The sequence below is a fragment of the Panicum virgatum genome, chromosome 1N, assembly GCF_016808335.1.
Source record: "Panicum virgatum strain AP13 chromosome 1N, P.virgatum_v5, whole genome shotgun sequence".
Classification (NCBI taxonomy): domain Eukaryota; kingdom Viridiplantae; phylum Streptophyta; class Magnoliopsida; order Poales; family Poaceae; genus Panicum; species Panicum virgatum.
In genome coordinates this window covers 54,781,082-54,795,501 of record NC_053145.1, presented here as the reverse complement: position 1 = coordinate 54,795,501, position 14,420 = coordinate 54,781,082, and the positions used below count along the sequence as shown (strand labels likewise).

The 14,420-nt window shown below is 46.6% G+C and overlaps 3 protein-coding genes across 3 annotated transcripts; 2 read left to right on the top strand and 1 right to left on the bottom strand.

Annotated features, from left to right (window-relative positions):
- Positions 1-828: 828 nt before the first annotated feature.
- On the bottom strand, positions 829-1,594 carry LOC120654195 (E3 ubiquitin-protein ligase ATL23-like). Its single transcript, XM_039931735.1, has one exon. It carries the CDS (start codon positions 1,559-1,561, stop codon positions 1,106-1,108), a length of 456 nt encoding a protein of 151 aa, XP_039787669.1. The 5' UTR covers positions 1,562-1,594; the 3' UTR covers positions 829-1,105.
- A 239-nt stretch (positions 1,595-1,833) lies between these two features.
- On the top strand, positions 1,834-4,558 carry LOC120656746 (transmembrane protein 208 homolog). The gene is made up of 5 exons (XM_039934927.1): positions 1,834-2,051; positions 2,921-3,114; positions 3,488-3,572; positions 4,108-4,176; positions 4,263-4,558. Exons 1-5 carry the CDS (start codon positions 1,968-1,970, stop codon positions 4,353-4,355), a joined length of 525 nt encoding a protein of 174 aa, XP_039790861.1. The 5' UTR covers positions 1,834-1,967; the 3' UTR covers positions 4,356-4,558.
- Positions 4,559-12,499: 7,941 nt separating this feature from the next.
- On the top strand, positions 12,500-13,148 carry LOC120654193 (pEARLI1-like lipid transfer protein 1). Its single transcript, XM_039931734.1, has one exon. The coding sequence runs from the start codon at positions 12,588-12,590 to the stop codon at positions 12,891-12,893; it is 306 nt and encodes a 101-aa protein (XP_039787668.1). The 5' UTR covers positions 12,500-12,587; the 3' UTR covers positions 12,894-13,148.
- Positions 13,149-14,420: the final 1,272 nt, after the last annotated feature.

Genomic DNA, 14,420 nt, shown 5'->3' with positions numbered 1-14,420 from the left:
CCTCATTGACGGCCGCGGATTGCATCTCTGGGGAGATGCGTTGCTTCCCTGTGAGCTTTTACTTCCGGGTTGGCGGCTCCGTCGCTAGCTGCGGAGCTTCTTTCCGGTCACCGGTTTCGGTGATGGCGGATTTGTTTGGTGTCTTTCTTTTTCTTCGGTGGCAGAAAGAAGAAGACAGAAGACACAAGAAAGGAGTTTCTCCACTTCGCATGTAGGAGTGTTGGCCACCATTCTCTGGGCTTCTGTTCTCGAGTTTGTTGCTGGGTGTTTGCCTGTGCACGCCGAGTGTTTGCCTGTGCGGCCTTCTTTACGAAGCGTCATATAGGTCCGGAGTTGAGAATTTAGACTATACAAGATTTTTAGATGATCAGGTTGTATTCCAGCGTGCTTGTAACTTGATGATGTACTCAACTATGGTCTAATATATTCCTTGTTTCATCTCAAAAAAAAACAGATCACCTACCTGATTCAAGATAGTCTAGGCTAGCCCTCCTGCATAGAATTTTTTTCCGGGGGCATACCCCAGGAACGACCAAAAGAACTAGTCTGAATCTTTAGGAACACCTAGTCAGGAAATAAAACTAAGTTAAGCGCCATAGAAGTACAAAACAGACTGTCAAAGATTCATAGCCAATCCCACACATACCACATCACGATGTAGAATCTTTGAAAGCGACCTCTGATTTTGTGACCACAAAAAGGTGCAGTAATGCACAATTACAGGCATTCCTTCTGCCAGTGACACAGCAAAGACAGATTATGCAATCCAAGTATCCAACATTGGCATAAATCAATTCAGCTCGTTCATCGGGAAGACTAACTCTGTCGAAATGTCTGTCGAATTGATAAGAACTAAAACTGCAAAACCTACTGATCTGGAACAGGAATTCGAGGATTGAGTCGATGTACATGCAATCCCGTCCAAGAATCCTTCACTAAATCAAAGTAGCCGAGAAGAATTCGTCAAGAATCGCTCTCCAGAAGTACGAAACCGGCGAGAGTTCATCAAGAAGGCTTCTTGATCGACGATCAGAACCCAACGAAGAACTCGTCAAGAACCAAGAACTGACCCGCCAGGCGCCAGAGAAGACGCGCCGCCCGCACCTTAAGAATCCCAGCTGGTCTTTGGCGCCCGCGGCGAGGACGCGGGCGACCGCGGCGGCGCGGCCCATACGTTGCATACAGGGCAGCGCGGCGAGATGGCGAGCCATCGGTCGACGCAGTCCTGGTGGAAGGCGCGGTTGCAGCCGGGGAGCACGCGCACGGCGCGGCCGGGCTCCATGGCGTCGAGGCAGATCGGGCAGAGCGCCTCCCCCTCCTCCTCCTCCCCGCTATCCGCGGACCCCAGCACGGCGACCCCGCCGAGCCGCATCAGCTCCGCCTCCGAGAGCCCGTTCTTGCCGTCCTCCTCGGAAGCCACCTGGGGTGTGGGCGGCGGGGTCCGGGGCGCGCGGCCCCGCGCCACGGCGTCGAAGAGGTAGCAGAGCCAGACGCCGAGCACCCCGAGCATGCCGATGGCGAGCGACGCCACGGCCAGGGACACCGCCCACACCTGCGCCATCTTCCTCGCTCGCTCCTCTCCCCTCTCCCCTTGATCGCTTCGCTTGTTCTTCCCGTCCGTCGGCCGGTTGGTGCCTTTGTAGCGCGCGCTAGACCGTTGTGGAATCGCACGGGTGCGGAGCAGGTGGCCTTTAAACGCTACCGCACCGGCACCAAGTGGATCAATGGGCCTGAGCCCAGTTAAACCCAAAGAAAACCAGGTGGGAAGAAGAGGAAGCGGCCCGGCCCAATAATGAGTCCAAGAAGAAAAGAGTTCGCGTAGGCGTAGCTGACGGACTCGGCTTCTTGCCAAAGAAAAACACGAGGATCGTGATAAAAAAAACACGAGGATCCCATAAAAAAACACACGAGGATCTCAAGTTCCCAGCATAAACCGAAGGGGGAGGAGAACCTCGAGCATCGCAGCCATGGCGAAGCAGGGGGCGAAGAAGATGAAGGACGAGAACAGGAAGCGCTTGGATTTGCTCCTGCGCATCATCCTCATATCCAGCGTGAGCACCCACCTTCAACCACCCCTCCCTTCCCCTCCCCTCAATCGCGTGGGACAGATCCGTTGATCACCTAGTCCACCGTAGATCGTTGCCGTCTAATTTGTTGTTCGGACAGCTCGTGCTTTGGTATATTTTTTGTGAGACCTATAAAATTTGGACTACCTGACAGTATTTGAGGTATTGTTGTGCTCATTCTGCTAGATTTTTTTCTCTTGCCGGAAGACCGGCCGGAAGGGAAAGGGAGTAACACTCTGCCTAGAACTGAATCTGGGATGCCAGAGTGCTGTGGCGAGGATAAAATTGCCCGCGGGATGATGAAATTCTGTGGAGATTTAGCTTAATTTTGTTTAGTTCTGTGGAATAACTCATCTGTGCCTTGTAGTCGCCTTTAGGTGTTGGAAGGTCAATACAGAGCTATGACATGTTCCTTTCTTCCTGATATACCCAACAACTAAAAATCTAGTGAATAGTGATACATTTGTAATACTGTATTATAATCCACAAATGACAGAAGATAGTGAATTGATGAGCTTACACGCTGAGAGTTCATGTCAGTTGTTAGGGGGAAAACCCCTCCATGCCCAGTACCCTGTTTTTGTTTTGTTTTGGAACCACACACTGTTCCTATATCCTCTGTTATTAATTCGGTTGACTTCTCATTTCTTTTGTGGTATTGTTGTTTTTTACAAGATTTGGTATTGATTCCTTATGTGATTCAAGATTGTTATTCACAAAAATGCTTGCAATGCTTTGTGGATGTTTCCCTCTGTTGCTTTTGTCTTGACCTCGAAGTATGTCACCACCTAACTATATGTTCTAGCTATTTTGGGTTTGAGGACTAGTATCTTATATGCTTTGTTGTTATACAGGCTATTTACATAGTGGCGAGGATGGCTATAATGCATTCATCCTTCACCTGGAAGCATTGGATTGGATTTATGTTAACATCTGCTGCATATTTTCTTCCATACAAGCAACTTGCCAGTATGGCCAAGCCAGTTTACTCTGATAATGGAGAACTACTGGATGGTGGCTTCGACTTGAGCACTGGTGGGATTTGCGAGTAAGTGACTACATGAGACAGTGTAACTGTTAGCTCAGGCACTTGTTTGATAACAGGTGTGTTTGTTGCATATGGGAATGCATATGAGTCTCTCTCTCAGTGACGCATAACGCATACATACAGAGGATTATAAAGTACCTGCCTCCCGGCTCTCAGCATTTCAAAGCTGAACAATTCACATATTAGTCTTTAGAGCTTAGCTACATTAGTAACAAATTTTTTTAAAAAACATGGGCCACAGAAATGAAATAATGAGAAAATGAGTTGAGAAGTCCGACAATTTATTTTGTAGTGCTATGCTTTCATAGAGAGGTACTGGTACATTTTGGTTATCTTCAAACCAATAACAATTCTTTTACATTTTGTTCTGCAGGTATCTGTATGATGTGATCTATATCACTGTCTTCGTGCAGCTGATGTCCATCATTTCTGAGAAATTTTGGTGGACATATTTAGTGGTAAGACAACATACACCATATGTTTTCTTAAATATTGTGCTTCCGTCCAATCGCTTCAGGGCGCTGGCTTGTACCCTTTTGGGCCTCAATTTCACAGAGCATCTTTATTCTGTGAAGAGTTTGGTTGTTGTTTTAGCTGAACAAAGCTGTCTGATTAGGAACATTGGTCATATGTCTGATATGCCTAGCTTGTATTTCGGTCATTGTTTGTCTTAAAATTACAAAGCAAAGTAGTACGAAAAGTTCAGTGAATAACCAATGCAGATGACCATCACTAATTGCTACTTATTTCAAGTAGTTAGATGAATATTGCATTTCTGTATTTTTGTGTCATAATAATTTTTCTTTCCTATAGGCTTCAATCGTCTTGCAAACATTACTAAGTTCAAGTTGCGGGTGCATGTTTTGAATTTTAGATACACTCATGACTCTAGAGTTGCAGATGCTTCCATTGTTCCGATTCTCAAGGGAGCTCGCCAATGATGGCGAACTTCTTATTGTTTTGCTTAATATTTGTATACCCATCCATTTGCAGATTCCAGCTTTTGCTGGATACAAGATTTCCGGTCTGTTGAGAGGAGCATTTTCCAGTGGTGGTCCAGAGGTATAAATAGATTGATCATCAATTTCAACACATTATTTTAATTATGAGATATATGACAGGCAGGTATTAATACCCCCTGTTTTCAGGGTGAAGTTGAAGATGAGAAAACCCGAAAGAAAAGGGAGAAAATGGAGAAGAAGGCATCTAGGGGAAAGATGATCAAAACTAGGACTCGTTGATATGCCTGCCTAGGGTGCCCATTGCTGGAAGGTTAGATGTTTTATCATAGCTGTCCAACCGAAATCCAAGCTGTTTGGTGGGTATTATCATGATGAGGATGTTCAACCAACAGTTGCTCCAAACAGCTAGCGTTATGTAGCACAAATGTTAGCTAATCAACGACTTGTTCAATCAATAAGATTTTTCTGTCTAACTTCTGACCCTTTTTGACCCATGTTTCATACATCAACATTGGGGCATGGCATTAAAAAAAATCTCGCACAAAGCACGATAAGATGCTGCATCGAGGTAACCATTGTTGTCGTGTGATGATGTGAATCTGCCGTTATGGTTGCCTGAAAGAAGTGGGAACTGCCATTTTAGGCCAAACTGATTGTTGGTTCATATGTAGTTCAAAATGTAGGCACTAACAGTCACGACCAAATGTTGATTCACAAAATCTTTTTATTTTTGCTGAAAAAATGTTTTCGTTTGTAATTTGTAGCATGCACCAGGGAGAACAAAAAAAAAAAGTTCACTAGTAACATATTTTGGCAGATGTAGAGACGGTCTTTATTATTCAGGCGTCTGCATGAATTGTGCACTTAACCATCCGTAATCCGTTATTACAAATCTCAGCTATAGGCTGTTTACCAAAGATTGTCAACAAATATAAAAAATGCTAACATAGACGGACTTATAAATTTGCATGTGTAGATATGGAACAAGGTGTGCCTGTGGGGTTTTGCTTATAAATTTGTATGTCTTATAAATTGTACTGGGGTTTTGATTGCATCTCTCTCTGGTCCGCAGAGTAGACAGTAGACGGCGCAGGCGACCAAGAAGCTGCGAACCAGGGACTGTTGTACGACGTGACAAATGCAGAAATCCGGGCACGATGGGCGCCACTCCGGCCGCCATTGCCACCATCGCGGCGACGTTGAAACCACCCTGGAAGTAGTAAGGGCTGCCCCTGTCCTCCGAGTAGAGCGCGTCGACGTCCAGAGCTGTGCGCCGGACAATGTAGTGGTCGGCGAGGACCCCTCCGATGGGGCCCGCGAGCGCTGAGTTGCTGAGCAGCCAGATGTTGACGAAAGCTCTCGCTGGAGCTGACCACCAGCCGCCATGGCTGGAAGGCGAAGCTGATCAACGCGGTGACAAGCGCCCCCTTGGCGAACGTGAACCTCCGCCGGCGCGACGACGTCGTTGGCGGGAATGTTGGTCGTGAGGATCGCCAGGCCTTGCAGCGCACCGCAGCAGCCGACGCTTCCTCCGAAAGAAAACATTTTGGGCTCAAACACACAACAGCAAGAAAAGAACTTGGTCCAAAGGAAACATAGAAATTTAACCTATATGTTAAATTCAACTAAAAACAATGGTTTGGACCTAAATCATATCTCCTTATTATATGCTGAAAGAAGATTGTTTCCTAGATAAGCACAACAATGGCAAGATATAAATATTATCACAAATCCAGCCACCTGACTTACAATACCTGCAATGCGTGCTAATTACTGGCTGCCATATAGCAACCCAGAAGAAGAAAAAATGGGGGCACACGTCTGCCTAGTTGGAACAAAACCAATCTAAATTTACTAAAACCAATAAAGTAGAAAATGTATCGATTTTAATTGGACAAAAAGTACAGATAGGAGAATTATATGTGTGCATCACATGATAATATAGCATACCCTTGAGTAACACTCGACGGCAGCTGCAAAATCCTTGGATTTAAAGGCATTGTCTGCATGCCTCTTGACAACGAAGCTCTCAGATAATTCACAGGTTCATGACTGGAGAGAGAGCTGCAAGTTCTAGCATTCCAAATACATATGTAAGATGTATATCAAGTGTTCTCTCCCGAAGTCACCATTCAAAGCATGAAAGCAACACTTGAGGAGCAATTTCAGAAAATGACACTCTTGGGATATCTCAGAAGTGGACATTACATGCAGAATGTGTACATGGATGCCATTTCTTTTTCATGCATCCGAGAACAGTAAGGTTTTAATAGCACGATGATTGATGAAAACCTGACTCTATATGCATTTTCTCACATCAGAGCGGTATAAAATGAGAGTAAGAAAACAAAATCTATCTATCTATTTATTTATTCTGTTTATCACGGAGAGGACAGTAACAAAAACCGCCGGGGGGGGGTGCCATGTCGTCCTCATTATAGCCATCATCCTGCAATATCTCATGAACCTCGTTCAGGTATGCTCTGGCAAAAGTTTTCCCCATAGCAGATAACAGGACTTGATCTGAGCTTCTTTTATCATGTTGGATGCCCAGCAAAGTGTGCGAAGGAGTCTGCATCGAAATTCTGTTATAACTATTAGCAAGGAAACATGCTAGATGATATCAAAAGGAAAACCAAGTTAAAATGTAGGAAAAAAATTTCCGTGCAGGCCCATCTAGCACGTGGGCGGGCGCTCGCCGGCGCTCAGGCGCGGGGTAGGCGGCCCCGGCCGGCGCAGCTGGCGGTGGCGGCGCGCGGCAGGCCGGCCCCGCAGAGCGGTGCAGCCAGCCCACCAGCGGGTCCAAGCTGCTAGCGCAGCTCGCGGTGGCCAGCCAGCCAGGCCTGCAGCAGGCAGCCCAGGCGGGAGCGCACAGGCCCAGCCAGCTTGGCAGGTGTCCAGTAGCAGGCCGACGGGACACAGCAGCACAGTGAGCAAGTTTCTTTCTTCTCTCATTTATTTTCTGCGTGCACATGTCTTTGCTCATTGGTCGCATGATTAGGTAATTTAATTAGTATCTTTGTGTCACTAATCTTGATGACCTTTGCTGCTTTAGATTTTTTTAATTAGTTTGTGTTCTTGCCAATCTTAGTATTTGTTTTTGCATGCTTAATTAAGAGTACTCTTTTGTGGTGTTTAGTTCTAATCTTTTTGTGTCACGTGCTTCATACTGCAAGCAGCGGGATGCTAAATCGCATCAAGTCAGTTCCATCAGAGTTGGATAGATGACCTTCCAAGCAAGAATACATGAGCACCAGGAAGTTTTTTCCTATGGTAAGGTCAAGGGCCTACAGAAAAGAAATATTTCTTCGATAAATGGCAAAAGCTAGTTCAACTTAATGTCCATGCACACAAATTAACATAAAGGCAAGCGGAGGCCAGTGTTTAAATCTGAACATTGAGGAATATAGTTTCGCAATTAAAGAGTAGTTCTAGTTAACAGCAGAATAAACGTGGATAAAATGCAAACACAGTTTACAGTGCATCAGTTGATAGTTAAGCTGGTCTCCGCCCGAGAGGCTCGGTGACATTGAGCGTGCGGCGCCGCAGCTTGTGCTGGAAACGTACGCGCCTTGCCGGCCACACCGCTGGTCCTCCTCCTGCACACCAGCGCCGCGCCCACCTCCTGGCCTATGCCGCACCTGCACGGCCATGCCGCACGACCTTTGCTCCTGCGCCCATGGGGCTTCTCTGCCCATATGCCCATGTGGGACCCGCAATGCTCCTCCTCCTCCTTGCGTGCACGGTGCAGCCGGTGGTGGCTGCGCCCCTGTCTCCCGCGCGGAGCCACTGCCGGCAGCGCTGCGGGAAGGCCTTGCCGGATCCACGCCGGCCCGTGCCGCGCGGAGGGGTAAGGGGCGGGAAGGGGCGCTACCGGGAAGAAGGCGCTGGGAGAGAAAAGAGAGGAGGCGCCACCGGAGGAGAGAGAGAGAGGTGGTGGGTTTGGGGAGAGGGGCGTCGTGGATCCTGCGGGAGCGGGCAGCTGCAGAGAGCAGGAGGTGCAACGGAGGGGAGGGGCGATGGAGGTACGCGGAGAGGAAGAATGGGAGGGGAGGTGGCGGTGGAGAGGCAAAGAACACAGGGAGAGAGAGAAGGCGGGGGTGGGGAGTAGGAAAGGTAGGGAGGCGGCGACGGGGAGCCGGGAAGGAGAGGGGAGGTGGTGGCGGGGAGCAGGAGAGGGAGGGAGAGGGCGGCAGGAAGCCTAGGAGGAGAGGGGGTTATTGAAAAAATATTTTACGAAGAGATTTTTGTAAAGACTCGAACATTATCAAATTTTTTCTTCAATATACTAAAATAAATATTAGTTTAAGGTCCTATGTGAAAAATATATGAACATGGGTACTATACAGTTGGGACGAGCTGAGTTTAATTGTGATTTTTAAAAAAATTAGAGGATTTTTTTTTTGCAAAATAGTCAAAGACCGCACTAGCTGACACACGTCCCCTTTGCCACCTGAAGCGCGGGGAGAAGGGGAAGGTGGAGGGACTTTTAATCGGAATCCTTTTAATCAAGCTGACAGCATGTAAGTGGATGTGTTGTGATCATAGTTATGGCGCCTGGAGAGGCGCTACGGGCTATAGCGGGGATTTAGTGCATTATAGTGGGCTAAAGCGCGTTGTAGCTTGGATTTAGTGCAATTTTGAATTGCTATGGCTAAATTCTATAAATTGCTATTTAGAATCTTGGTTGTGATAGGGCTGTCTCCTATATCAATCCAACAGCAGCAAAATCAATCAATTCAGATTACGCAACACAGTGGACACGAAACCACTCGATTCGGATTACAACGCATACAAATTGGACACGTGAATTCAGTTTTATCTTGTAATTGTTCGATGTCCCCCTTGTTGCTGCTATTGCTCCGGCCGCTGACTTGGTCCAACCAATCTGGATATATAGCTGCAGCAGCCAGCAGCTGGCTGACTGGAGTTGGGACTTGGACTGTACTATTATTTGACGGGTAATGGTATGATCAGTTAGCACGGTACAAAACACGGCATGATATGAAAAATTCTGAACTGTGCCAGCATGGCACGAACGCGAGGGCCATGCCATGCCAATAATCTCGGCACGATATGGTGCGGGGCATGATCACTTATCCTAGTGCAGGTGTCCCCGGGTTACCAAGGCCTGCCAAGGATTTTTGGTGGCATGACCCTGGCTACATCCAATCGGCACAACATATGGTGCGGGGCATGACTACATTTCGAGCCTTACCTAGGCCGGCACGGTATGTAAATAGCCCATCGACCTGTGTATAACCAGTTGTTGTAATATCAATCAATTTGTGCTACTTTTTAATTAACAGCCGTCATTCAAGGATAGAGTCATTAAAAAAAGATGACTTTTCATCTTCTATGCATAGAAATCTTTTCATGTAGCAATGGGTACTCAAACATATTTACGAGTGTCAACAGAACGACAACTGCAAAATATACTGAGGGCCGTGCTTGGGCTGGCACGGCTCGAAGATGTGTCGACATGCTGTGGGCCGTGTTTGGACCTAGTAAAAGATTGTCTTGCCATTGTGGTGCGGCACAACGTGCCTTACGTGTCTAGAAGTCTAGACTCTGACATGGCATGAGACATGAGAGGGCTGGCCGGACCTGCCCAAACCGCCCCCAAGTCGCACACATCTATGACTTTATTTTGATTAATTTTTATACTAAAAAAATACACTTGAAGAGATTTCTATCCTTAATCCTTCAGATGTTGACCGCAGCCCACAATTAAAAGGATTACTAGTCTCATACATGGCCAATCTAAAGAAACCTGAATCTGCAAAGAAATCATTTGGTCTGGCTTCTATTCAGAAAAGATTGTCTGATCATGCAATGCTCCAATGCAAGATGAAAAAATTGGCTGGCGCACGTTAAAATCTGTCTTTTGCTCCATACATAAAAAAAATCTTTATTACAAGACACTATAAATCAATAGTAAATTTACCGTAGAACACTATACTTTTTATTATATTCAATTTAGTGGATAGCTACTTGAATGGACTATATTGCCCTCACCAGACGTTTGAGCTTTCCACCAGCGGCAAGGGATCTTCGATTTGGTCGGCATAAATCTTAAGCAAGGGTCGAAAAGTCGATTTGTGCAGCTTAGAGCTCAAGTGCAGCGATGGGAAGCTCAATTCCCTGCTATGCTAAGCTGGTTTGGTTGTAAACTCCTCATGGAACAACCCTTCTCAAGAGTGGCATGTTGGTGGTAAATTAGTATTTGAACTATTTACTTTTTTTTAAGGAAGATTTGAACTATTTACTGATACAATTACATCATTTTTTATATTAAAGTTGCCCATGGTTTACAGTTCCAGCCCACCGGCTTACATGGGCTTGGCCCAACACATCCAAACGCGACACGCGCCAATACAGCTCAAGTCGTCATAACACGTGGCTACGTCTGTCAAGGCCATCCAGGACGGCGCCCTTCTCTGACTTCAACCAAATGATAAGCCAATCAAGCACTTGATTTGTATCTTTTCAAGCAATGAGGAAAATGTCACACCATGTGGATGGTGATAATGAGCTGGTGCCCTATAAGGTCATTTTGAGGTGGAGCTAACTTGGATCTGCTGCTGCTGCGGCCGCCACGGAATGGAACCTGCTCGGTGTTTCTGCTCTTGGAGTTGACACTGAGTAGGAGACCCGGAGGAACTAGAAGAGCTGCAAATCACATGGTTGCGGTAGTTTACGCAACCAATAATCAGCCGCATCCAGTTGGCCCAGCTTTTGAAGGTCAACGCTCCTAGCTCATTACTTCCTCCGTCCTGAAATATAACACTCCAATGCAGGACGGGAAAATTGGCTACCGCACCGTTACATCCAAAAAATATATCTTTATTACAAGACACTAAATCAACAGTAATTTTTTAAAGAAAATTATACTTTTTATTATATTCAATTTAGTGGATAGCTACTTGGATGGACTATATTGCCCTAACCAGACGTTTGAGCTTTCCACCGGTGGTAAGGGATCTTCGATTTGGTCGTCGAAATATCTTAAGCAAGGGGTTGAAAAGCCAATTTGTGCGGCTTAGAGCTGAAGTGCAGTGATGGGAAGTTCAATTCCCTGATATGCTAAGCTCGTTTGGTTGTAAACTCTCGTGGAACAACCCTTCTCAAGAGTGGCATGTTGGCGGTAAATTAGTATATGAACTGTTTACTGATACATCATTTTTTATTGAAGTTGCCCATGGTGTACACAGCTCCAGCCCACTGACTTACAAGGGTTCAGCCCAACACAACCAAATGCGACACATGCGCCAACACATCTCAAGTCGTAACACGTGGCTGCGCCGGTCAAGGCTTTCTCTTCCTCTGACTTCAACCAACGATTACTCAATCAAGCACTTGATTTATATCTCTTCAAGCAACGAGGAAAGTGCCGGACCATGCGGACGTACGGTGATAATGAGCTGGCACCCTATAAGATCAATTCAGGTGGAGCTAACTTGGAGCTGCTGCTGCGGCCGGTGGCCGCCACGGCACCTGCTTGGTGTTGCAATGCTTGGAGCCGACGCCGAGCAGGAGACCCGTAGGAACTTGAATAGCTGCAAATCACGAGGTAGCCATAGTTTAAGCAGCCAATAATCATCCATATATATGCACTTGGCCTCTCCAAGGGCAACGCACCTAGTCTATTATTAATTAACCACCATTTGCTCCGCGCACGCCACGCACCGTATGATACACCAAGATCCTCGGCAAAATAACTAGCCAGCCGCCCATGCAGTGAGACCTGCATGTGAGACCTGCTGGCACCTGTAAGGTCAACTCGAGGTGGAGCTAACTTGGATCCGATGCTGCGGCCGCCATGGAACCTGCTTGGTGTTGCTGCTCTTGGAGTTGATGCCGAGCAAGAGACCCGGAGGAATTGGAAGAGCTGCAAATCACATTCTAGATTGGCTTTATCATATATATTGGATGGAGAGACGCAAATCAAGGTATACAAATCGATCACATCTGGATGGACTAAATGTGGTTCTACATTGCCGTAGTTTATGCAACCAATAATCAATCACATCCACTTGGCTCCTGGAAGGTCAACGCTCCTAGTCCATTCTTAACCACCATTTGCTTGACCTCGAAAGTCCTCCCGCACCACCCTCGTGTGCCACGCAGCACGGCCCCATACTCCAAGATCCCAGGCTAAAATAATTAACCAGCCAGCCGCCCATTCAGCGATCTTGGCCATTTGCATGCGTACCTGGCTCGCCGGAGCTGCTGCATAGAAAAAATAGTCGATACACCATTATCTGGGAAAATATATACTAGTTACACGAGGTGGCCAACCAATCCAGAGCTAAACACTAGCTACACGAGGTGGCTAAAATATTCGATCGTTCCAGAGCTCACATGAACCCTAATGATCGGGCTCGACTATAAGTACCCGCGCTAACAGCGTGATCAAGCATATCACAAGCAGCTGGCTAATCACTAGCTCGCTGATCAAGAGCTCTAACCACCTTAGCTAGTTATAGCTTGTTGGCTTAGCAGCTAGCAATGGCGTCCAAGGCGTTGGTGCTGTTCCTGGCCGTGAACCTGGTGCTGCTGGGCGTGGCCACGCCTGGGGCATTCGGCACCACATGCCCCATCGACACGCTCAAGCTGGGCGTGTGCGTCGACTTGCTGACCCTCCTTAAGGCCAATCTAGGCGTGCCGCCCACGCAGCAGTGCTGCCCCCTCATCAGCGGGCTCGCCGACCTCGAGGCCGCCGCCTGCCTCTGCACCAACCTGATCCTCCCCGCCGACATCAGCCTCATCCTCAACTACTGCGGCAAGAGCCTGCCCTCCGGCTTCGTGTGCTGATCGATCATCGCCTCTAGACGTGTATGAATATACACGAGAGGCGGCCTTGCTTCCCGTTTGTTGCATGGTTTGCTTGCTCTTGTTTATTCCACGTGCCGGTGATGGGATCGGTTTGCCTGCAGTGCATGGTAGTAGCGCGCTAGTGCTGTTATCTTATTTGGATTTTCTCTACCTCATCTCTATTCTTTTGTTGTAATAATAAAGGGCCGGTACTCACTTGTGTGCCGGTGTTTCAATGAAGTTTCGTTTGCAGCTAAAATTCAGTGCTTTTATTTGGTCTGATTCTTGCTGTATATATATGTATATATATATGTGTATATATATATATGTGTGTGTATATATATATATATGTGTGTGTGTGTATATATATATATATATATATATATATATATATATATATATGACTACGTACGTAATGCCATACTATTTTTTAACCAAATCATCACTGTAAATGTGGAAGCCGACCTTTGATCATTGGATGAGACAATAATGTGAAAATGTCGATCGATGTGATTCAAGTTTTTTTTTTAATGTAGACACACGTGGGCGTGCATTATTTACAATGGAAAATCGACTGTAGCTATCATGGACTACTACGTGAGATGCCTGATAACATTCTGGTCCAAATTGCAAGGTCTCAAGAATATGACAGCATCATCCACATAAAAAGAAACACAATGTCGAGCTTGCTGAGAATGGCCAGCGGTCGTAGTAAACCTTCCGTGGTGGCAAACTAGACCAAAGAATTCGAGACGTCCATTACTAGTATAAATAACATTGTCTGAGACCTCGATGATGAAAAATAGTGTCTCCTGGCACACCATTGACCAAGACTTGAGTTGAAGCGGTGGATAGGATCAGACAAATGAGGTCTATCCACCGCCGGCCAAATCCAACCCTCCCTAAGATTTCCACTATAAATGACCAAGAGACAGAATCAAACGCCTTGGAAATATCTAGTCTGTGTCTGTATCAATCGCGGGCAAGGCCAGCAGCGGCTCGCGGGCGGCCGGCGCCGGCGAATCGTGGGTGTTGCGTGGGTTGACGTGGGTGACGGCGATCCGAGGGGAAACGATCATACGTGAGGTGGAGGGGTTTTCCAGAAAATTGTGATTAGGAAAGCTAATGGTGGGGGCGATTTAAGTACTAAATGAACCCACCACTAAAGGGAGCCATCAGATGAGAATCCTGTGGCCTTGATCCATAATTTGCAAGTTTGCACTAGATATGTTCCCCATAGATAGATACTCCCTGATATGCTAAATTGCTAAGCTTGTTTGGTTGTAAACTCCTCGTGGAAGAACCGTTCTCAAGAGTGTTATGTTGGCTGTAAATTAGTGCCGATGTGACGACCGATGCCGCAACGCCGTCCCCGCCGTGAATTCCCCACGCGCGCAAGTGACTGACTCAAAGAAACGTAGAAAAAATATTATTAGCAATTTTTCCATCCACATGGCAATGCGATTTGAGAGCATAACTTCACTCGTATAGTCCTATTATATTTGTGACCCATTAGTTCCTTCATGT

Excerpts from the sequence above, each read along its gene's own strand:
- LOC120654195 (XM_039931735.1), bottom strand. The coding sequence starts at position 1,561 with ATGGCGCAGGTGTGGGCGGTGTCCCTGGCCGTGGCGTCGCTCGCCATC.
- LOC120656746 (XM_039934927.1), top strand. The coding sequence starts at position 1,968 with ATGGCGAAGCAGGGGGCGAAGAAGATGAAGGACGAGAACAGGAAGCGC. Across the intron at positions 3,115-3,487 it reads AGCACTGGTGGGATTTGCGA|GTATCTGTATGATGTGATCT; the intron begins GTAAGTGACTAC and ends TTTGTTCTGCAG. Across the intron at positions 3,573-4,107 it reads TTTGGTGGACATATTTAGTG|ATTCCAGCTTTTGCTGGATA; the intron begins GTAAGACAACAT and ends ATCCATTTGCAG.
- LOC120654193 (XM_039931734.1), top strand. The coding sequence starts at position 12,588 with ATGGCGTCCAAGGCGTTGGTGCTGTTCCTGGCCGTGAACCTGGTGCTG.